The sequence below is a fragment of the Pygocentrus nattereri genome, chromosome 2, assembly GCF_015220715.1.
Source record: "Pygocentrus nattereri isolate fPygNat1 chromosome 2, fPygNat1.pri, whole genome shotgun sequence".
NCBI lineage: Eukaryota > Metazoa > Chordata > Actinopteri > Characiformes > Serrasalmidae > Pygocentrus > Pygocentrus nattereri.
Window position 1 is genome coordinate 6387655 of NC_051212.1, and position 22103 is coordinate 6409757.

Below are 22103 nucleotides of genomic sequence, written 5' to 3' on the forward strand. Positions count from 1 at the left end.
TATGATCAACCCCATAAACTTCAGACTTATTACATAACTTATTGTTCAGTAACTAGAGGGACTTCACTGCAAGCTGGCTGAGCTGTTATTAGTGCAATAAAACTGAGTTAATAACCCCTAAAAAATCTGCTCAGCAATTACTTGGAATACGACCGTTTTGTATGAACTGAACTCTTAACCCTTGTGAGGTGTTCAGGTCTGAGGGTCCCATTTTCAACGTTTACCAAAATAAAAAATGATTTATCATCGTTTCAACCTCTCGGCCTTGGCTCCCTTTCTGCGAAGGACACGGAAAACTACCCAATTTCACCCCTCACACATTTATATTACACCTGTGGTGTTGGGCTGAACCCACGGGGGTAGAAGTGTGGAGGTGCCGTGTCCTTCACTCTGTTAGCTCGTTGATTTTGTTGATCAAAAGTCTGTTGAGCTGCTAAGAGTAAATAAGTGAACATCCTCTACAAAACACACTGTAACACACTATTACCGTATATTTGCTGAATTTGGCGTATTGGGCAAAATATAAAGCACATGAGATGCCAAGACTTTTGCACAGGCCACATTTTATGTACCATTTTGTGTAAATAAACTCACTGTGTACTAAAACGTGCAGAAGCGTGTTCTTCGTAAAGGACGTGTTCACTTAGAAAACCAACAACGCGTAGATTTTTGCAAACGACTGTATCGTAATTTGTCTGCCGATATAAAAATACAGTGAAACGTGTCGTCGTATGAATTTCTGGCTGTTTCACGCAGTGCTAGGTAAAGTAAACCCGCTAGAACCACGTTGGGAAGCGATGGGCGTCACTCTGAGAAGTTTCTTTCAGGGGCAAACAAGAGAACAAACACAGAACAGGCACAACACCCAACATCACAGCGCGTAAACCACAAATCAACCAAAATAAAAGAAGCCACGCAGACGAGAGCGTAAAGCAGGCATGAAGGGAACGAACCTGCGGGTTACTCACAGAGGAAAAAGAACAGAGGACACAAAGAGGAGGAGAGAACCGACTGGACACGAGAGGGAAGAAGATATGAGAGGATTTTAAACACATGCCCACAAACCCTGGCGTGCCAAAACAGCACGAGGCGTGGCCAAAATATCAGAAACACCCTCGGCAGCACAGATACACGAGACTGTATTCGCTCTGAGATGCTGACGGCCTTCGGGGTCTCAAGCCCTAAACATCCAGATCTGTTACCGTCGGCTCACGGAGTCAGGAGGAACAGTAAACACACAACCTAACAGGAGGACCACCTTTCAGTGCTTAACCTCCAGTCAGTTGTACAGCAACCGTTTTATTTCAGACGTAATTTTATAATCAAACCAGCAAATCTGGGCGGCCGTTGGCTAAAACAACTTTTTTCAAAGAAAAAAAAATCTTTAATCTTTGAAATACGTTTAAAAACAGAGGGAAGAATCCTGTCGTATCAGAAGGTAAATAAAGCAGCAATAAGCTGTAATGACAGTAACACAGGCTGTCCTTCATGAGCATTTCAGGCGGTCAGTGACGGGCGGCGCTTATTTTATTCGGTTTTGAACGTACAACAAAGGAAGCGCGGTGGTCTCCGTCCACTCGTTATTAAACACCACTCGTCGCCATCGACTTTCCTTTTTTAAACAAGCCATGCTGTGGCTTGACTACTCGGACCGGAAACCGCAAAAAGAAATATTACAAAATTAAAAATCCATCGCAAACTGTGATCATTCTTATTTCCCAATCTGCTCTCCGCCCTCTCCTCTCTGTCCGGATTAACTTACATTTACGGCGTTTGGCTGACGCTCTTATCCAGAGCGACTTACAGCTTGATCCTTTACACAGGGAGGTGAAGGTGGTGTTGGGAGTCTTGCCCAAGGACTCTTATTGGTTTAGTGTAGGGCGGTTACCCAGGTTGGGATTGAACCCCAGTCTACAGGGTAGAAGGCAGAGGTGTTACCCACTACACTAACCAACCACCTCCAGCCTGTGACTGGATAAACCGCATCAGTTCTGCTGCAGAAAGCTAAAAAAAGAATGGTTTAGGTCTCAAAAGAATCAGAACAACAACCTTTAGTCTACTCCTGCTTCCCATTTCCTATATCTGAGACCACGCTCTGCACTACGTGCATCCACGGAATACTCAGATTCCTTACTGGATCATCTGTGCAGTCATGGATATTCCTGAGGCTCAGTCTCACATTTGTAGGACTGCAGGTGCAGCAGAGCTCGGGAATAGAGACCTGTGTACATTTAGCATTTCTGCGAATGTGGCGCGGCGTAACATTTTTCCGTCTCATCAGTGAAGTCACTTTAAACTCGCTCACAGGATTTCCGTCACGCCCTGCCGTGCTTTATTCATGAAGCTTTCAGAAGACAACCTGTAACAGAAGCTGGGCTTAGGTGGAGATCACGCTCATACGCTCTGATCATGTTCAGCTGTGAAGGCTTTATGGCTGCACGTCATACGAATCTTGTCTCGTCTTGAATTCCCTCGTCTCCAGCCTCACTTTCACGTCTTGATTAGAAATTCATGCTCACTGTACAACAAAGAAAAGCCAGGATGGCAGCCTGAATGACTGGCCTGACCCTAACCTTCCTTCATCTCAGTTACGGTGTGGATTTTTTCTGGGTTATTCTTATTCTACAACCGGCAGCTGCCAGATTCCACAGTGCCAAGGCAGCAACGGTTCGCTTTTGGACTGAGGCCATTAATTATGTTAAGACTCTGTAATCATAGATGCTTTTATAGAATGTGTATAAATGTATGGTATATATATATATATATATATATATATATATATATATCGCTCTTGTCAGAAGAAAACCTTGTATCTCCACTTTTGTCATTTTTCTGTTTTTGACAATTTGAAAATTCCTATTGCTCTTTACATTGTACATGAATTTCATAATCAATGGACCAAATGAAACGGCCCAAAACGACCTGGGAAAATGTCTGGTTCCACTGACTTACATTAAAAGTAAAGTTACCATATTGGAGATACGAGGTTTTTTCCCAACACCAACGATATATACATCCATGGTGTTGATATGCAGAGTGATGTTTGTGTATTTGCACTGAATCTGCACTTTCTACACCATTTCTGCACCTGCTTCAGAGCTACGAGTTAGAAATGTTTCAAACAGGTCAACGCCAGTCACAACCGCAGCGCCTGAGGATCAATGCGAATACAGTCTCGTATATAACTGTGCTGCTGCGTCTCCAACCCAATAGCGGGAGCGAATGTTTACAGAGAGTACACTCAATTAAAGTCCGTCCTTTAATTTAAAATCCATCTGCTGCTTCAGGAACGGAAGGGTTTCCATGGAAACAATGACGAGCATTACCTGGAATCACTGATGTACAATGTGGAAGTACTACCATGTAATTTACAGTCTAAAAGCAAGAGGCTTGTTGACTCAGTCAGTTTAGATAGAACATTTCCAATGGATGTCCTCTAAACACTGAAAACAATCCATCATTAGGAGGATTAATCTGTAGGGACAGAACTGGGGTCAGTGTCTCCAGCTCAGGAGTCTCAGCACCAGCAGAGACTGAGGTGAAGACGATGCGAGACAAATTAGGTAAAAATACAGAAATGCAGGTTTAGCTGAGATGTGACAGACACGGCACTGACTGACTGATCCAATCACAGCGGTTCTGTGGAATTCAGCTTTTGGAAAAATGACTAAAATACAGGGTGATTCAAAAAGATTCATCTGATTTCAAGGCACCATAGTTTTAAACCGTGAGGCGCAGAGGAACCAATCACAATCCAATTGTAAGAGGGCGTCATAGTGTCTCTGACTGGCTCCCTTCAGTCTGAGAGGAGACGAGACCCCTGAGCAGAAAGCGTTCTGCGTTCTACACGTCAATAAGAGAGAATCCGTCAGAACTGACGTGATTTTCATGGGCAGTGAAGCTCCAACAGCTCAGAGCGTTCGTCGCTGGTTCCACAGCACTGGATGATCTCCGACATCACATTGAAAGAGCTGTGAGTGCAGAGACACCCGACGAGCTCAATCCAGTGTGGAATGAGTTTGACTGGTGTTGATGCCGTCCGTCCAGCTGGAGGAGCTTCAGACTGAGACCTTGTACAATTACATAATAAACTTTATGCTCATTTAAACCGTTTACAGTTCACTACACTGATCTGTAACGATTAACGAGAGAAATAAATCTTCTTAAAACCCGATGAATCTTTTAGAATCACCCTGTACTGCATTTTCTATACTACATAAACGACTATCCATTAAACAAGCCGTGTAAAATGAAACGAGTCCTCTAGATCACGGTTTCTCAACCTGCGGGCCACTGCCCACACCCTGTAGTGGTCTGTGGGGCTGTACCCGGGGGAGGCAGTAGTTTGCAGTGGGTCGTTGGTGACGTACGAATGAAAACACCGCAGTCACCGGCTAATTAAACGTCATCGGTCTGAGACGACGCAGTCGCCGGCGCTCAGCGCAGACAGCCAGAGATTGAAAGGGTCCTCAGGGTGTTTCTCCTGCCTTGTTCTGTGCTGACCGATCAAACTCTTTTCTTTAGGTTGCTCCGTTTTGATGCATGTCACCACTCCACCCGTATTCAGGTCTGCATCAAACAGCTGTAACGGTCCGGCAAAACCCGCGAGTCTCCATCTGCTTCAAACCGAACCAGTTGAGTTAATGGCTGGTTATGATTAAATAAAAGAACTCATCAAGAGAGCCGACTTTCCTCTTCTTCTATCAGCACCTCAGCGCCGTATACGGCCATTACAATGCGCCTGGTTACCGTCTGACACTTTACAGACTTTCTTTGCTCTCATATCGTTCCTGCAGCTGATAAAAACAACAGACGAGTCTTAAAATAATAACGAAGTTACTGCGTTTGATTTCCGGCTGAGCACCAGCGACCAGAGGAGATAAACTCAACTTGATCAACTAACGATAAAGAAGCAGAGATCACGGTTTATTATTACTCAAGATTGTGGTGACGGTGGCCCAGTAGCCCCTGAGTTTAGTGAGGTTTACTTCAAATTAGGAGCTAAAACCCTAAAAACCTAAAGAGACATCAGACCACAGTCACTGGGAGCCACAAGAGCATTTTCAGTGAAAACGCTCCAAATCATCATCCACATCTACAACTTTCTTCTTTCCCCCCCTTTTTTGACATCTCTGCCTACATATGGGTTTCATCCATGCTCTTCAACACAACTGCAAATTGTGGTTTCCGTCACTGAAGTTAAACGGACGTTCTGATCTTTTTTCAGCGTGAGCTATTAAGAAAAAATATGTATATTTTCGTTTTTCTGGGGGGCCGCTAAGCTGCTAAGATGGGTCCTGGGGTGGGAAAGGTTGAGAACCCCTGCTCTAGATCTCTCTGCTGTCTTTCCCAACATGGCAGTCATCACCTTTGAAGCATCACCTGCATTACTGGGTTAATTTAGAAGCATAAATGAAACTGAATTCTGTACAAAAGAAGCTTCTTATTGGTTTATGGAGAGTCCTTGATTTCGATGTGATCAGCAATTTTTATTTTGGTGCACCACTATTTTAAAAAAATAAATGTAAAGCAAAAAGAAAAAACGGGAACCGGGTTTAACTGTTTACTGCGGTTACTTTCTCTACAGTTACCTGAATGAGAGGACTCTGTGGCCGGCCCAGGCCCCGGTACCTGAGACAGGTGTGTAACAGGACCAGCACTCCGGCAGTGCGCGTGTATGTCTGTACCTGCGATGTTGCTGTCCGTCTCGTCCGGCTGTAGGCTGGTGACGCTGGAGTTGTCCATGCGCAGCTGCAGGTCGTTTAGTTTCTCCCTCAGCTGCTCGATGTCGCTCTCTTTGCTGTCCAGTTGCATCTGCAGCTCGTTACGGTACGTGCTCTCCTCCACTAGTTGCTGCAGAACCAGACAGACCGCACATTTATTATTACACAGGGCTCCATGCGTAAAACACACCCCCAGTAACAGCCATCAACCCCTCAAAATAACTTTTTACAAGCAAAGATTGTTGCTAATCTGACTGAATATGTTCTGATTATAGATTACGACGGAGGTGTTTCATGGTCCATGCGTGGAGAACCACTTAATGTAGATGTTACCATGGCGGCGAACATCCCTTGAGGTCCAGTCAGAGTGAGATGAGCAGCAGTGAGCAGTGATTGTGTTTTTAACTGCTTTAAAATGACGTCAGACTCAGGAAAACGTCCTTCACATGTCCTTATTAAAGACGGCCGAGAGGAAGACGTCGTGCTCTGAGACGCATAAGCTGGACGTCCGTCCCACCGCCGTCTTTTAAAGATCAGATCATGAACTTCGTCTCCTCTGCAGACCAGTTTCTGCTCCGCCGTGTTGAACGGTATAAACTCTCACTGTGACGCGACGCACATGCAGAACGGACTGAAACTTTCCGATAGGGAATGTAATCGGATACAGACGTTTACACGGATATTATTCTTCTATTTTACAGATTATTTACAGGATTACCCACCTCGTTCAACCAGATAGAAACAGTATTCCGAATGGCCTCAATCGGACTAGAATTTTCCGATTGAGGTCCAACACGGATGTATTCTATTCCGATTGAACTATGAGTCGGGTTATTAGGCTGCATGTAAACGTGGCTTTGGGTTTGTTTATTATTAGCATCACTGGCACTTCTGGGAGCACAGATGGAACATTTTTCTATGTTTGTATGTAAAAGTAGCGTTAGCGACGCGCTAGCACCCACCGCCTGCATTTCGCCAAGCTCCTTCTGGTACTTGATGGCCATGTGGTTGAACTTCTCCTTCTCCTGGTTGAGCTCCAGCTGCAGTTTGCGGTTCTCCTTCTCCTTCTTGCGCAGATCCGTGGTGCTGCCGCGGTTCTTCCGGTCCAGCTTCATGTCCTTCCGGTTCATGATCTCTGCCAGCTTGTTCACGGCCTGCAGGAGAACAGGAGAGAGAAACGTCAGTGAGCTTCAGCTCCGGCCTTACTGATGTAATTTCAGGGACGCAGGGCTGCTACACTGGGTGGGCCGCTGGAGGTCTCTGTATGAGGAATCCCATCATTTCTGTTTCTGGCCTTAAGAGCGCTGGATATTTTCGGCTGTTGGACTATTATGTATTTGTTGTACTGTTTCATATGACATAATTATCATAACAACAACACTATGTTTTATTATTCATCTCTAAGCCTTGTTCGTTCTATTTGTGTGAAGTACAGATGCCAGCGGAAATTTACCTCGACGGTCTATGATTACACTGGTTTTCTGAAAAAGCCAAAACTGATTATATAGAAAGAAAAGATTACACAGATCTAAAATGAAGAGGAACAATAAAAACACTTAAAAATAACGAGAATAAAAACGACAAACTAGAAACAGTGACTGAAAATGCCCGTCTATCTTTTCAGGTTGACAATATCAGCTCTGTGTCCCGTCGCCCATCATCAGTGTCCAGTTTCTGACCCCAGGACCGCTGATGGGTGGATATTTCTGGTTTTTACACTATTCTGTATTTCTTGTATTATTTTGTATAACATAATTACCAAACAATCATAATGGCCACACTGGCAATACTATATATATTATTAATCTTAGCCTTGTTCTAATTTGTCTACCGAAGATTATATACATCTAAAATGAAGCCTCACAATTTGACACTTCATAATAAAGAAATCAGCTCCTGCCTCCTGTCGCCCCTCATTAGGCCAGTTTCTGACCTCAGGACCGCTGGCGGGTGGATTTTTTTATTGCTGGACTGTTTTGTATTAGTTAAATATACACAGTAACTGTTCTAACCACCACTTTGGGCATCACCTTAGAATTGAACATTCATGACGATACACAGGGCAACACACAGGATGAAGTTACAGGGCGGTATTTTCCATACTTAATTACAGAAACATAAAGGTCACCGGGGACACCGGGAACATCGATTTAGTTTGTTATTTGACCTAGAAACTCAAATTCAGTGTGAAAAGGGATTCTTGTCGGTGACAGACACTCATTTTTCTTTGGTTTTCTCCATCGCTGACCAAAGAAAGGTGAGAGCCTCCATAACGGTGACTTTACAGAAGAAGGTAAAAATGTCCTTCATTGGAATTTTATTCCAATAAGCTCTGGACCATTTCTATCGGTCCATTCATGGTTACATTTTCAGAAAACGTTGAGGGGAGCTGGTGCGCTCAAATGACGCCGAAAAATGAAAATTAAAAATAAAAGTGGTTTTTTTGTTTAGTTTTTGGGGGCAGTGACATTTTGCAGCTGTAAACTACATCATTTTAAAGTAGATCTTTATTGGCAATTTTGTCGCCGATCATCAATTTTTCAAAACTGCTTATCCTCGCAGACGCTTGCAGACATTTCGAACCTCAATATTTTATGACTTCATGAAAACTCTTATGCAGCAACCCTGTTAAAAGGAAAACAAAGAAAAAAAATCAGCATAAAATCTTTGGAGAAACCGCAGAAAACGCTGTAATAGCAGTGATTCTGTCTCTAATGACAGACAGCTAACACACGAACTTCAGAGAAAGTCTTTGAAGTGCTTTACTGAGCTCTTCTCTTCTTTGTTTGATTCATTAGTCCGGTCTTTCCTGAAAGGAACACAAACATACGATGCTTTTTTACAAAATACTCTCAAAATATTGTACACTTGATCATTCAATGCTTACAGAAAGCGTCCATTTAGCCTAATGGTCTATATTTAGGTCATTATATTTACGGTTGCCCTCAATGTGCTTCAGAGTCAAAATGAAGGTTGATCGATTGATTGATCTGTTTTGCTCCAATGTCACATCTACAACATGTTTATCTTCTTATTACACAAACTATGAAATAACTCACAAGCAAAAGCTTTCCAAGGCACAACAAGAAGGAAAAAGGAGGAGAAGCTCTCTGTCTAACCGCATGGAGAGCTTACTGACTACTGCAGGCTTCCTGGATAGACTTTACCCTTAGAATCACAGGGTCTGAACAAACCAATAAGAAAGCAGTTGCAGTTCAATCGTTCTACAACGAATCACCACAAGGTGGTGCTAATGAACAAATGGAAGGCTACAGTATGCGTGCCATGACGACAGTGATTGGGCAGTATGTCATATTACGTTGTCACATGGAGCAGTAATCATAAAAATAAGATTATATAAGTGCACATATAATATTAACAAGCATAACATATAAAATAGGTGTGACTAGACTTTTTATGCCTGAGCCAGAAAGTGTCGCAACCACAAGACGCCCTTCACGCACTGCAGGGAGCTGAACGCTGCACTGTGTGTTGGGCTGTGGAGGCTAATAATGATCAGATGAATCAGGAACGTCTCAGGACGGACGATCAGAGCGTGTGTGTCTTCTCAGGCCTACCTGGGTCTTCAGGGTTCGTTCCGTGTTGAGTATCTTCTCATAGTTCGCCTTAATGGCGTTCGAAATTTCTTCTTTTTGGGCGGCATAATCTGAGGCATAAACAGAGGAGGAGAGAAGCTGAAGTCAACAGCGTCAGGAAAACAACCCTAAACCTGCTCTGCTTTCCACACACATCGACAACACGACAGTGTTACCTAGGAGCTCAGCGCGCCTTTATATCGGCAGCAAAGCCAAACTCCATACTCTGACAGGAACGGAGCGTCCAATAGCAGATGAAGATGAAGGCTTCATTCACATTACCAGGCTGAAGAGGCAGATCTGATTTATGGCCCTAACGTGACTCCGATCTGGTGTTTTCAGGGCTGTGTGGACACAAATCTGATTTATGGCCCAAACGTGACTCAGATCTGATGTTTTCAGGGCTGTGTGAACACAAATCTGATTTTTTGCTCTAACATGACTCAGATCTGGTGTTTTCAGGGCTGTGTGGACACAAATCTGACCTTTCCAAATCCGACCTGAGTGACTTTCATATGTGGTCCTACATCGGACACGTATCCGATTCGTGGCCTTGTGACCTTAAACAGACACCAAAACAGTGCCCTGTTTGTCCAGTATGGACCTGAATCTCAGGAGGCTATTCATTAGACATGTGATGGACTGTATGGGTGCAGCTATTTTAATACGTGGTGCACTATGTAGGGAGCAGGGAGCCGTTTGAGATTCAGGGAGCCGTTTGAGTGTTTTGATCAGGACATCAGAGGCGCAGCGTGTTGTTCTGGATGATGCAGCTTTACTGTAGACAGAGCGTCTGTTTCACGTGCAGTGTGACCGCCCAAGTCGCGTCATGTCCGTTGGGCCGAGTGTTTTCATGCAGTGTGAGTGTACAAACCGCAGGCTTTGGCTGAGCGTGAGGGGAGATTCAAATGTACAGCGCGAGTCACCAACGAACAAGACTTCTAAAACTGCGCAGCGCACGCCCGGCTTAAAAGCTCCTCCCTGAGCGTGGAGGACTTTACCTTCATCCTGAGATCGGAGCTTCGTGTCTAGCTCGGCTTTCTCCCTGGTGAGGTTCTCCACATCTTTGGTTAGGGTTTTGTTGGAATCCTCAAGCTGAAAGAACAGAAAAAGTTTTGGCGTCATTATCTCCCAATTAGAGAGCAGTTCTAATTTCACTGGATGGAGGTTAATGTTGTTAGAACTTCATTCTTGATGTTCAAGAGCTTTCTCAGTCATTTATTCTTCAACAGCTGTTTATTATCCTGGTCACATCTAACGTGTTTATGTTAGAAAGAAAGCACAAACTAATAATACTAATAATAATAATAACAATAATTTAACTTTATCTGCATAGTCCACCATCGTCCACCACGTCCTCTAGAGGGACAACAGATAGTTTGTTAACAATCTCTTGAAATTCGGCCGATTTGGACCAGGGTTAGGACTTGGATCAGGGTGATGGTTGGCTTTATGTTTAGGTTGAGGTTAAGGTCAGGATTAGAGCAGGTTTAGAGTTAAAGACAATTATGGTCAATTTAGATATTTAGTTGAATGTAATTTGGAAGTAAACTAAGTATCTAAAAAGCATCTAAAATTGACTATGCAAACAAAGTGTTACAACAACAACAACAACAACAACAATAATAATAATACTAATACTAATAATTACGATAATAATAATAATAGCTGGATGGTACTATGATTAACTGAACCGTCTCTGTAGCATTGAAACACGAGCCAGTTAAGTTGGTTTGTTAAATTTTTCTGCTGCTTATTAATGTCATTTAAACTTTATTTTGAGCGCTAATTTTATTAGAACATTATTAAGGATTTGTTTTTAAATCCAACTATTCTGAAACTTTATTCTGGACATAATTTTATAAGAACTTTATTCTGTATCAATGTAACCCTGGTCAGGCCCTAGTGTGTGGTACAGACCCGTGCTATAGTAGAGTCCCTTTCTGCGAGCTCCTGTTTGTGCCGTGTTGCGCTCTTCTTGCTCTCCTGACTGAGCTCGAAGTACTGCTCCTCCTGCAGAGCTCTGGCTAACTGCTCAGATTCAGCCTTCGTCACAGTCAGATCCAGCTGAGCCATCAGAGAGTCCCTGCAGACAAACGCACAGACACAGGTATACAAACATTTACACTCTCTACTCGAGACTGCAGTTACACAATAAAAGCTCTATAATGTTCATATGATCCACACAGTCGCTCTGACAGACTGTAATACACTACAGGAAGCGTAGGGGGCGATACGGCTTCTACTGTTTCATTTAAAAAGCTCTATAATGTTCATATGATCCACACAGTCGCTCTGACAGACTGTAATACACTACAGGAAGCGTAGGGGGCGATACGGCTTCTACTGTTTCATTTAAAAAGCTCTATAATGTTCATATGATCCACACAGTCGCTCTGACAGACTGTAATACACTACAGGAGGCGTAGGGGGCGATACGGCTTCTACTGTTTCATTTAAAAAGCTCTATAATGTTCATATGATCCACACAGTCGCTCTGACAGACTGTAATACACTACAGGAAGCGTAGGGGGCGATACGGCTTCTACTGTTTCATTTAAAAAGCTCTATAATGTTCATATGATCCACACAGTCGCTCTGACAGACTGTAACACGCTACAGGAAGCATAGGGGGCGATACGGCTTCTACTGTTTCATTTAAAAAGCTCTATAATGTTCATATGATCCACACAGTCGCTCTGACAGACTGTAATACACTACAGGAAGCGTAGGGGGCGATACGGCTTCTACTGTTTCATTTAAAAAGCTCTATAATGTTCATATGATCCACACAGTCGCTCTGACAGACTGTAATACACTACAGGAGGCGTAGGGGGCGATACGGCTTCTACTGTTTCATTTAAAAAGCTCTATAATGTTCATATGATCCACACAGTCGCTCTGACAGACTGTAATACACTACAGGAGGCGTAGGGGGCGATACGGCTTCTACTGTTTCATTTAAAAAGCTCTATAATGTTCATATGATCCACACAGTCGCTCTGACAGACTGTAATACACTACAGGAAGCGTAGGGGGCGATACGGCTTCTACTGTTTCATTTAAAAAGCTCTATAATGTTCATATGATCCACACAGTCGCTCTGACAGACTGTAACACGCTACAGGAAGCATAGGGGGCGATACGGCTTCTACTGTTTCATTTAAAAAGCTCTATAATGTTCATATGATCCACACAGTCGCTCTGACAGACTGTAATACACTACAGGAAGCGTAGGGGGCGATACGGCTTCTACTGTTTCATTTAAAAAGCTCTATAATGTTCATATGATCCACACAGTCGCTCTGACAGACTGTAATACACTACAGGAGGCGTAGGGGGCGATACGGCTTCTACTGTTTCATTTAAAAAGCTCTATAATGTTCATATGATCCACACAGTCACTCTGACAGACTGTAATACACTACAGGAAGCGTAGGGGGCGATACGGCTTCTACTGTTTCATTTAAAAAGCTCTATAATGTTCATATGATCCACACAGTCGCTCTGACAGACTGTAATACACTACAGGAAGCGTAGGGGGCGATACGGCTTCTACTGTTTCATTTAAAAAGCTCTATAATGTTCATATGATCCACACAGTCGCTCTGACAGACTGTAATACACTACAGGAAGCGTAGGGGGCGATACGGCTTCTACTGTTTCATTTAAACTCTATAATGTTCATATGATCCACACAGTCGCTCTGACAGACTGTAATACACTACAGGAAGCATAGGGGGCGATACGGCTTCTACTGTTTCATTTAAAAAGCTCTATAATGTTCATATGATCCACACAGTCGCTCTGACAGACTGTAATACACTACAGGAAGCGTAGGGGGCGAAACGGCTTCTACTGTTTCATTTAAAAAGCTCTATAATGTTCATATGATCCACACAGTCGCTCTGACAGACTGTAATACACTACAGGAAGCGTAGGGGGCGATACGGCTTCTACTGTTTCATTTAAAAAGCTCTATAATGTTCATATGATCCACACAGTCACTCTGACAGACTGTAATACACTACAGGAAGCGTAGGGGGCGATACGGCTTCTACTGTTTCATTTAAAAAGCTCTATAATGTTCATATGATCCACACAGTCGCTCTGACAGACTGTAATACACTACAGGAAGCGTAGGGGGCGATACGGCTTCTACTGTTTCATTTAAAAAGCTCTATAATGTTCATATGATCCACACAGTCGCTCTGACGGACTGTAATACACTACAGGAAGCGTAGGGGGCGATACGGCTTCTACTGTTTCATTTAAAAAGCTCTATAATGTTCATATGATCCACACAGTCGCTCTGACAGACTGTAATACACTACAGGAAGCGTAGGGGGCGATACAGCTTCTACTGTTTCATTTAAAAAGCTCTATAATGTTCATATGATCCACACAGTCACTCTGACAGACTGTAATACACTACAGGAAGCGTAGGGGGCGATACGGCTTCTACTGTTTCATTTAAAAAGCTCTATAATGTTCATATGATCCACACAGTCGCTCTGACAGACTGTAATACACTACAGGAAGCGTAGGGGGCGATACAGCTTCTACTGTTTCATTTAAAAAGCTCTATAATGTTCATATGATCCACACAGTCGCTCTGACAGACTGTAATACACTACAGGAAGCGTAGGGGGCGATACGGCTTCTACTGTTTCATTTAAAAAGCTCTATAATGTTCATATGATCCACACAGTCGCTCTGACAGACTGTAATACACTACAGGAAGCGTAGGGGGCGATACGGCTTCTACTGTTTCATTTAAAAAGCTCTATAATGTTCATATGATCCACACAGTCGCTCTGACAGACTGTAATACACTACAGGAAGCGTAGGGGGCGATACGGCTTCTACTGTTTCATTTAAAAAGCTCTATAATGTTCATATGATCCACACAGTCGCTCTGACAGACTGTAATACACTACAGGAAGCGTAGGGGGCGATACGGCTTCTACTGTTTCATTTAAAAAGCTCTATAATGTTCATATGATCCACACAGTCGCTCTGACAGACTGTAATACACTACAGGAAGCGTAGGGGGCGATACGGCTTCTACTGTTTCATTTAAAAAGCCTCTATAATGTTCATATGATCCACACAGTCTCTCTGACAGACTGTAATACACTACAGGAAGCGTAGGGGGCGAAACGGCTTCTACTGTTTCATTTAAAAAGCCTCTATAATGTTCATATGATCCTCACAGTCACTCTGACAGACTGTAATACACTACAGGAAGCGTAGGGGGCGAAACGGCTTCTACTGTTTCATTTAAAAAGCTCTATAATGTTCATATATTCACAATAATGAATTGGTGGGCTAATTGTAGAGATTGTGGAGCTGTACCCCAGTGCGTGCCGTCTCCTCACCTTTCTCCGTGCATCTCATGCATTTTCTTCTGTGTCTCCTGAACCAGCCGGTTCCTCTCCTCAAGCTCCTCCTTCAGCTCCTTCACCTGAGTCTTATACAGCGTCTAGAACAAACACAAACACGTTAGACACCAACTACAACCAATAACACCACCTGCAGATACACACACACACACCCCCAAATACCATTCACCAAACGTGTGGTCTGATCTTCAGAGTCGGACCAAATCAGACTGAGCCGTAAAACTGACCCAATATCAGGTTCAGCTCAGTTTAGTCAGTTTCTCCAGATCAGTATTAATGTTGTTTTGTTCCAGCCGGCACGGTGGCGTGGTGGGTAGCGCTGTCGCCTCACAGCGAGGAGGGCCTGGGTTCGATTCCCTGGCCGGGTGACCGGGGTCCTCTCTGTGTGGAGTTTGCATGTTCTCCCCGTGTCTGCGTGGGTTTCCTCCGGGTTCTCCGGGTTCCTCCCACAGTCCAAAGACATGCAGTCAGGCCAATTGGACATGCTAAATTGCCCCTGGGTGTGAGTGACTGTCTGTGTCTGTCTGTCTGCCCTGCGATGGACTGGCGACCTGTCCAGGGTGTATCCTGCCTTCCGCCCAAAGACTGCTGGGATAGGCTCCAGCACCCCCCCCACGACCCTGACGGAGAAGCGGCTTAGAAAATGGATGGATGGATGGACGGTCTGTAAAGCTTCTTACAGCCCGTTTAGTTTGGCGAATGGTGTTGGGTTCATTTCTGGCTGATTCCAGGTTGTTCAGCTGTTCTTCTGTCACAGCTGCCGACTGAAAAGCTGCTCAGTGGAGACGACAGTTTGGGAATTTAGTGTCGTCTCATCTTCAGAGTTTTGACCAAATCGGCTGTCGGTCAAATGTGATCTTAACAGTGTCCGTTTTCTGTTTGTGGCAAAGTAAGAAGTAAAAACGATCAACAGCTGTGATGTTATGGTGAAATGACAGCACGGTTAGACCACTTCTCAACCAATCAGCTGGCGTCGCCGGAACTAACTGTCGTAAAGTAATATTGGTTTTACTATTTACAAAAACCTGACAAGTTATTTACCATTACGTTCCAAATCAATGGTATTCAGAAAATTACTTAAATAAGAATTTCAATTTTATTCTGCATGTTACTTTTTATAACTTCATTCTGGATATTAGTTTTACTAAAGTGCCACACTAGATATTACTTTTAATTTTAATTCCAAGGTGATATATTTATTTTGTTAAAAGTTTATTCTGCTTATTAATGGCATTAGAACTGCACTTCACGTGTGAATTTTATTAAAGCTTCATTCTGGATTAAAAAAAAAAAAAAAAAAAACATTGTTCTGGATATTAGCTTTACTAGAGCGTCATTACCTTTAATTTAAATTTCATACGGATTAATTTTGTTATTCTGGATATGAATTTCATTAGAACTTCATTCCGGATGTCAATTTCATTACAACTTCATTCCGACATTAAATTTCATTACAACTTCATTCCGGAAGTCAATTTCATTACAACTTCATTCCGGAAGTCAATTTCATTACAACTTCATTCCGGAAGTCAATTTCATTACAACTTCATTCCGGATGTGAATTTCATTAGAACTTCATTCCGGATGTGAATTTCATTAGAACTTCATTCCGGATGTGAATTTCATTAGAACTTCATTCCGGATGTGAATTTCATTAGAACTTCATTCCGGATGTGAATTTCATTAGAACTTCATTCCGGATGTGAATTTCATTAGAACTTCATTCCGGATGTGAATTTCATTAGAACTTCATTCCGGATGTGAATTTCATTAGAACTTCATTCCGGATGTGAATTTCATTAGAACTTCATTCCGGATGTGAATTTCATTAGAACTTCATTCCGGATGTGAATTTCATTAGAACTTCATTCCGGATGTGAATTTCATTAGAACTTCATTCCGGATGTGAATTTCATTAGAACTTCATTCCGGATGTGAATTTCATTAGAACTTCATTCCGGATGTGAATTTCATTAGAACTTCATTCCGGGTGTCAATTTCATTAGAACTTCATTCCGGATGTCAATTTCATTAGAACTTCATTCTGATATTAATTTCATTAGAACTCCATTCTGGATATTAATTTCATTAGAACTTGATTCTGGATATTAATTCTATTACAGTTTCTTTCTGTTAGTGTTAGATGACTTAAAGCACCGTGTCTGTAGGTTTGAATGCAGTGAAGGTGAATGTCTTCTTACAGAGAAATACTGCTCGGCCTCCAGCTGGTCCTGTAGCTCCCTCATCTGCCCCTCGTTCCCTCTGTACTGCCTGCAGGACAACACCAAACATCAGACACCAAGGCAGAGTGGAGGAGTCACACACACACACACACACACACACACACACACACACACACACACACACACACACACACACACACAAAAACTAAAACATGCCGTCACTTTTGTCTGGAAAGCGAGAGTAAACACTGGAAATCTTCCGAAATTCCCAGTCTGTACAGCTCATATACATAAACTAAGCTGCAAATACAACCCGTTATGAATTCATCGCTTTTGCGACATCCTAAAAGCCAACTCATTTACATATATACACACACATGTTGAGTACACTGCCATAAAGCTCCACCCACTCACACTGAAGTTATAAGGACTGTTTCAGCCCACAATGCTATTTGAGTTAGGCACAGCCAATCATAACAGAGCTCATGTACATATATCCACCTTAAAGGCCCAACAACAGAGACAGCCTGTTTAACTGAGGGATAAAGAGGAAAATGGTCATGGAAAAATCAATTGTGACTGTTTTTGGTACATAAATCCACCCAAATCTCAGATCTACTGCTTTTCCCCCCTCAAAGTCTCAACTTACTACGTCAAAATATGCACTTACTGCATATTTAGTGTCTCATAAATGACTTACAAACACAGACATCATGTGAACCTTCTTCTTCTTCTTCTTCTTCTTCTTCATTCGGCTGCTCCCTTTAGGGGTCGCCACAGCGGATCATCTGCCTCCATCTTGCCCTATCCACTGCCTCCTCTACTTTCACACCAACCATCTCCATGTCCACCTTCACTACATCCATAAACCTTCTCTGAGGTCTACCTCTTCTCCTTCTACCCAGCAGCTCCATCTCCAACATTCTTTAACCAATATATCCACTATTCCTCCTCAACACATGTCCAAACCATCTCAACCTGGCCTCTCTGGCTTTATCTCCAAACTGCTCCACCTTCACCGTCCCTCTGATCTGCTCACTTCTAATCTTAGACATCATGTGAACCTTAAGGGGAAAAAATAAGACACAAGAAAAACACACAGCTCTGTGCAACTGCTTCCATTACTCGTTAGCTACATCAGCCTCGTAGCTCCAGCGTTAAAACTAAAGAAACTAAATTTAGACACCAAACTTCACTTTAATTGACATTTAAAAATAAAAAAATAATTGATTTTTTTTTTTAAACAATTCAAAAAGAATTTAAACATCTCCTTTTGCTGCTACTCACTCAGTTACGCCTCCAAAAGGTCTGGACCTCTGAGGGATTTCAGCTGGTCTCATGTTAAGGTAAAAAATCAGCACTAACAGTCTGGAGGATCAGCCCTTACACATGCTTATAAACATGTGGGCGGAGCTAAACCCCATCCCTAAACCCTCACTCCACAGGGACTGAATCCTAACAGGGACAATCTGGGAGTTTCCTGCCGGAGTCCAGACTGAGCCGTGTCCTCTCCTCCCTCCAGTGCCAGTAAATGAAGCTTTTTGGGGGTTTTTTATGTGCCAGTCACAAAAACACAAAGCAGAATTAAAGAACAGATGAAAAAACACAGCAGAGTCAAATTACTGACCAGCTTACTGACCACTAGACTCTTTTTGCAGTTAAATAAAAACAAAACATTTTATTTGGTGAAGGCAATGAGAGGCACAGACTAGCTGCCTATCTGGATTCTAGAGCCCTAAAATCTAAAGAACCAGTAAGTAACCTTGACGTACTGATGGACTCTGATTTCAGTCGTGTCAGTCGTGTTGAAGCAGTTACTAAATCAGCTTTTTAACCATCTTAAGAACGTCAACAAGATCAGAGATTTTCAGACTGACGCAGAGCTGGAGAAACTCGTCCACACCTTTATTTCTAGCACGGTTGATCACTGTAATGGTCTCCATACTGGACAACAAAAAAGACAATCAAATAGCTTCAGATGATCCGATATGCATCTGCCGGGGTCTCACTAGGAGTAAAAGACGGGAACACCCTGACCACCCCCCATTCTTAAGTCCTTACACTGGATAGCAGTTTGTTCCAGAGTAGATTTTAAGAGACTATTACTGGTCTTAAATAGCTCAGTGGTGCAGGAGCAGCGTATTTATCTGACCTGCTGCAGCGATATGAGCCGAGCAGAACTCTCAGATCATTAGGAACCGGTCAGTCAGTCCCGCTGAAGGTGAAGACTAAACATAGAGAAGCAGCGTTTGGCTGCTACGCTGCTCCCAGTGGACAGACAGCATTAGAAGAGCCCCGACACTGGACACTTCAAATCTAGGCTCAAAACATTCCTGTTTCTCAGCTTTCAGCTCAGTTTAAACACCGTTAGCGTTTCTAGACCCTTTTTCTTTGTAACGGCACTTTATTTTTAATTAGATTTTCTTAACTATGCTAATTTAACTTCTAACTCAATTTTTTGTTTTTTTAGAATTCGTTTTTTTTTTCTTCCTGTGATTTTTATGTCGGATCGTTTCCTTCGTAAAGCACTTTGAACCGCTTCTTGCATAAGAAGTGCTACATAAATAAACACCATTAATGTCATTAATCTTGTCAAATTAAAAATGTAATTTTATAATTATCAACACATTCGTTTTTTTATTCATTAAAAGGAATGCATGTCTTTTTAATTTGAAAAAATTAGAACTTAAGTTTTTTTTTTTGCCCCACTTCACTCAAGAACGTCTCTGACCTCAGCTGAAGAGGTCAGCCTTCTCTGAAACTGGCCTCAGTCATCTCGCCCTGCTGAGTGAGTCAGGCTCTCTGTAGCAGTAAGGTAGAGGGTGAGTCGGAGTGTAGGAGGCAGGTGGAAAATTCCCCACAGTTGAAGAAGCAGAGCCAGAAAGGAAGAGCAGATTTCCAGCATGTGAAGCGGATTCATGCACTGGAATGCGCTGTGAGCCAATGCCAACATCCAGGATTTTTCATGTACAGGGTGAGTCAAAAGTCTCAGGACACCGTTTTATTTTATTTTATTTTATATTTTATGCTGTCACAGGCCTCCACGATGCGGTGCTGAAGGTGGTGTGTGTTGTGGATTTTCTCAGCATACACAATTTCGATATTTCTATATTTCGATTTTTCGATGCAAAATTTGATAATAAAATAAAAAAATAAAATAAAATAAAACCTGTCCTGCGACTTGTGACTCACCCTGTACATCTCCATCAATGCTGATGGACAGAAATATAAGCCATATGAACTCTATTCTCCACCAGAGGGCAATGCGGAGACTATCGTGGTCAGAGGTTCTAATCTGTTTAGTGCTATGAGGGAAACTCAGAGACCACTCAGAGGCGTTCCTCTAAATCAGAGTCCTTCAGCTCCACTCCGGCACAGTTTGATGACCATTATAATGGACAGCACCGCAGCTGAAAAGTCCTGGTCTAAGAGCTTCCGCACACTGGACAGTCCCACTAAAGAGCCACATCTGAAAATTCACGATGTTCCGAGTCGTTTCTTGAAGAACTGTAATGAAACTGAATCACTGTCAAATGGGATTTCACGATGCATCAAATAATCAAACCAATAATCACAATCGAACTGGACGATTTTGACAGGATTTCATTCTGCACAGTACCGTTACCTAAAGAATCAAACTCAACTTTATTTTATGATATGAACCATTTCCTAAAGAACCATATTTAAGATTTGTTCCAAAATGAGATTTGAATCACTGAATCATTTCTTAAAGAGTCAATCAAATTCACTTGACTTAAGATTTTATGATGTATTAAATCACTGCCTAAAGATTCGTAAAGAATGCACTGAAGAATTTTTTGAAGAATCATAATTCAGCTGAATCATTTCAAAATATGACATTTCCTGATGCACTGAATCATTTTACATAATCATAATTAAGCTGAATCACTTAAAAAGTACTGATTCCTAAACTACTGATTCATTTCTTAAAGAATCGTAATCAAATTCAATTTTTACATGAGATTTCATGATGCGCCGAATCTTTTTCTACAGAATCACAATTAAGCTCAATCATTCTGAATGCGCTGAATCAATTCCTAAAGAATCATAAGAGCAGAATCACATCAAAATATGAGATTTCCCAAAGCACTGAATCATTTCTTAAAGAATCATAAATCAAATTCAATTGTGATTTGAGATTTCATGATGTATTGAATCATTTTCTAAAGCACTGAAGCTCTGGACTTTGAGTTCATGACTGATTTCCTAAAGAACTAAATCAAACTGAATCGCTGTGAACTTGGTCATTTCATGATATACCGAATCAGTTTGGGAGAAGAATCATAACCTGCCAAATTTTTTTTTTCGAGGTCATTAATTTAGACCCCCTGCCCTTGTTTACTACCAAGCAGGGCTCTGGAGAGATCAAACAAACTGCAGAGAAAATGCTGAGTAAAGAGTGGCCGGCAGTGGAGCAGAGCGGAGTATTCAGCCTGCAGACGGTCAGTGGATTATCCCGCAGTGGGAGGGGTCAGTGTAGGGGATAATCTGTAATCTGTATGAGTAAACACCGACTCTCTGGATCACTGCCAGAGTATACAGGTACTTTTCTATTATTACAGCCCGGAACAGGCCAATAGAGGAAATCCCGCCGCTGTACACCGAGTAACTCGCAGGGCTTAAGCCAATCACGGGGTCAGCCGGTCAGAGAGAGAAAGAGGAAATGACTTCGCTGGCTAACTTGGTTAACTGGACAACTCTGTATGGACAAACTCCTTTGAGGTGGCTGCTGTTTCTGTTTCTATCTATATAAAGTACTTCAGTCCATCAAGACGCAAGACTATCACAGATGACTTAAAGGAGAACTCCACCATTCAGAGGGGATTGGTGTGAAATGCTCCGTTCTACAGTCCGAGCTGTTCCCAGTGGTGGTGATAGGAACCAGACGTCCATCTCTAAAAGCTCCTCTTAGAAAGTTCCTACATGAAATGGTCCTGAATTCACCACCTGATGTCTGAGACATTTTGATTTTGGCCTAAAACATACATTAAATGGCATGTAGGCAGTTATAAGGCAAAATAGTTCAAAAAGAAAACTGATTATTTCAGATTTTCCACTATTTTCCATCATCAACATTCCATATAAACTCAGAAGACTTGTGTAGGTTCTCTGGTGGTGGTAAATCAAATGGCTATATTTGTGTTTCAGACACTGCAAACCCACTTCTACAGTACT

The 22103-nt window shown here is 42.3% G+C and overlaps 1 protein-coding gene across 2 annotated transcripts in view; it reads right to left on the reverse strand.

The window, feature by feature from the left end:
* rock1 (Rho-associated, coiled-coil containing protein kinase 1) overlaps positions 1–22103 on the reverse strand; it is a 127195-nt gene that overhangs the window by 15988 nt on the left and 89104 nt on the right. The window contains exons 21-28 of one of the 2 annotated variants that reach the window (XR_005131790.1): positions 16926–16995; positions 14701–14804; positions 11240–11405; positions 10321–10414; positions 9302–9390; positions 6686–6877; positions 5688–5853; positions 969–1011 (exon numbers count right to left, since the gene is read on the reverse strand). Coding sequence is in view for 1 of the 2 variants with exons in the window: in XM_037547047.1 (XP_037402944.1) it covers positions 5688–5853; positions 6686–6877; positions 9302–9390; positions 10321–10414; positions 11240–11405; positions 14701–14804; positions 16926–16995 (881 nt within the window). In the remaining variant the exon portion in view is untranslated. The remainder of the gene's footprint in view (positions 1–968; positions 1012–5687; positions 5854–6685; positions 6878–9301; positions 9391–10320; positions 10415–11239; positions 11406–14700; positions 14805–16925; positions 16996–22103) is intronic. The other variant, XM_037547047.1, reaches the window with a different exon arrangement.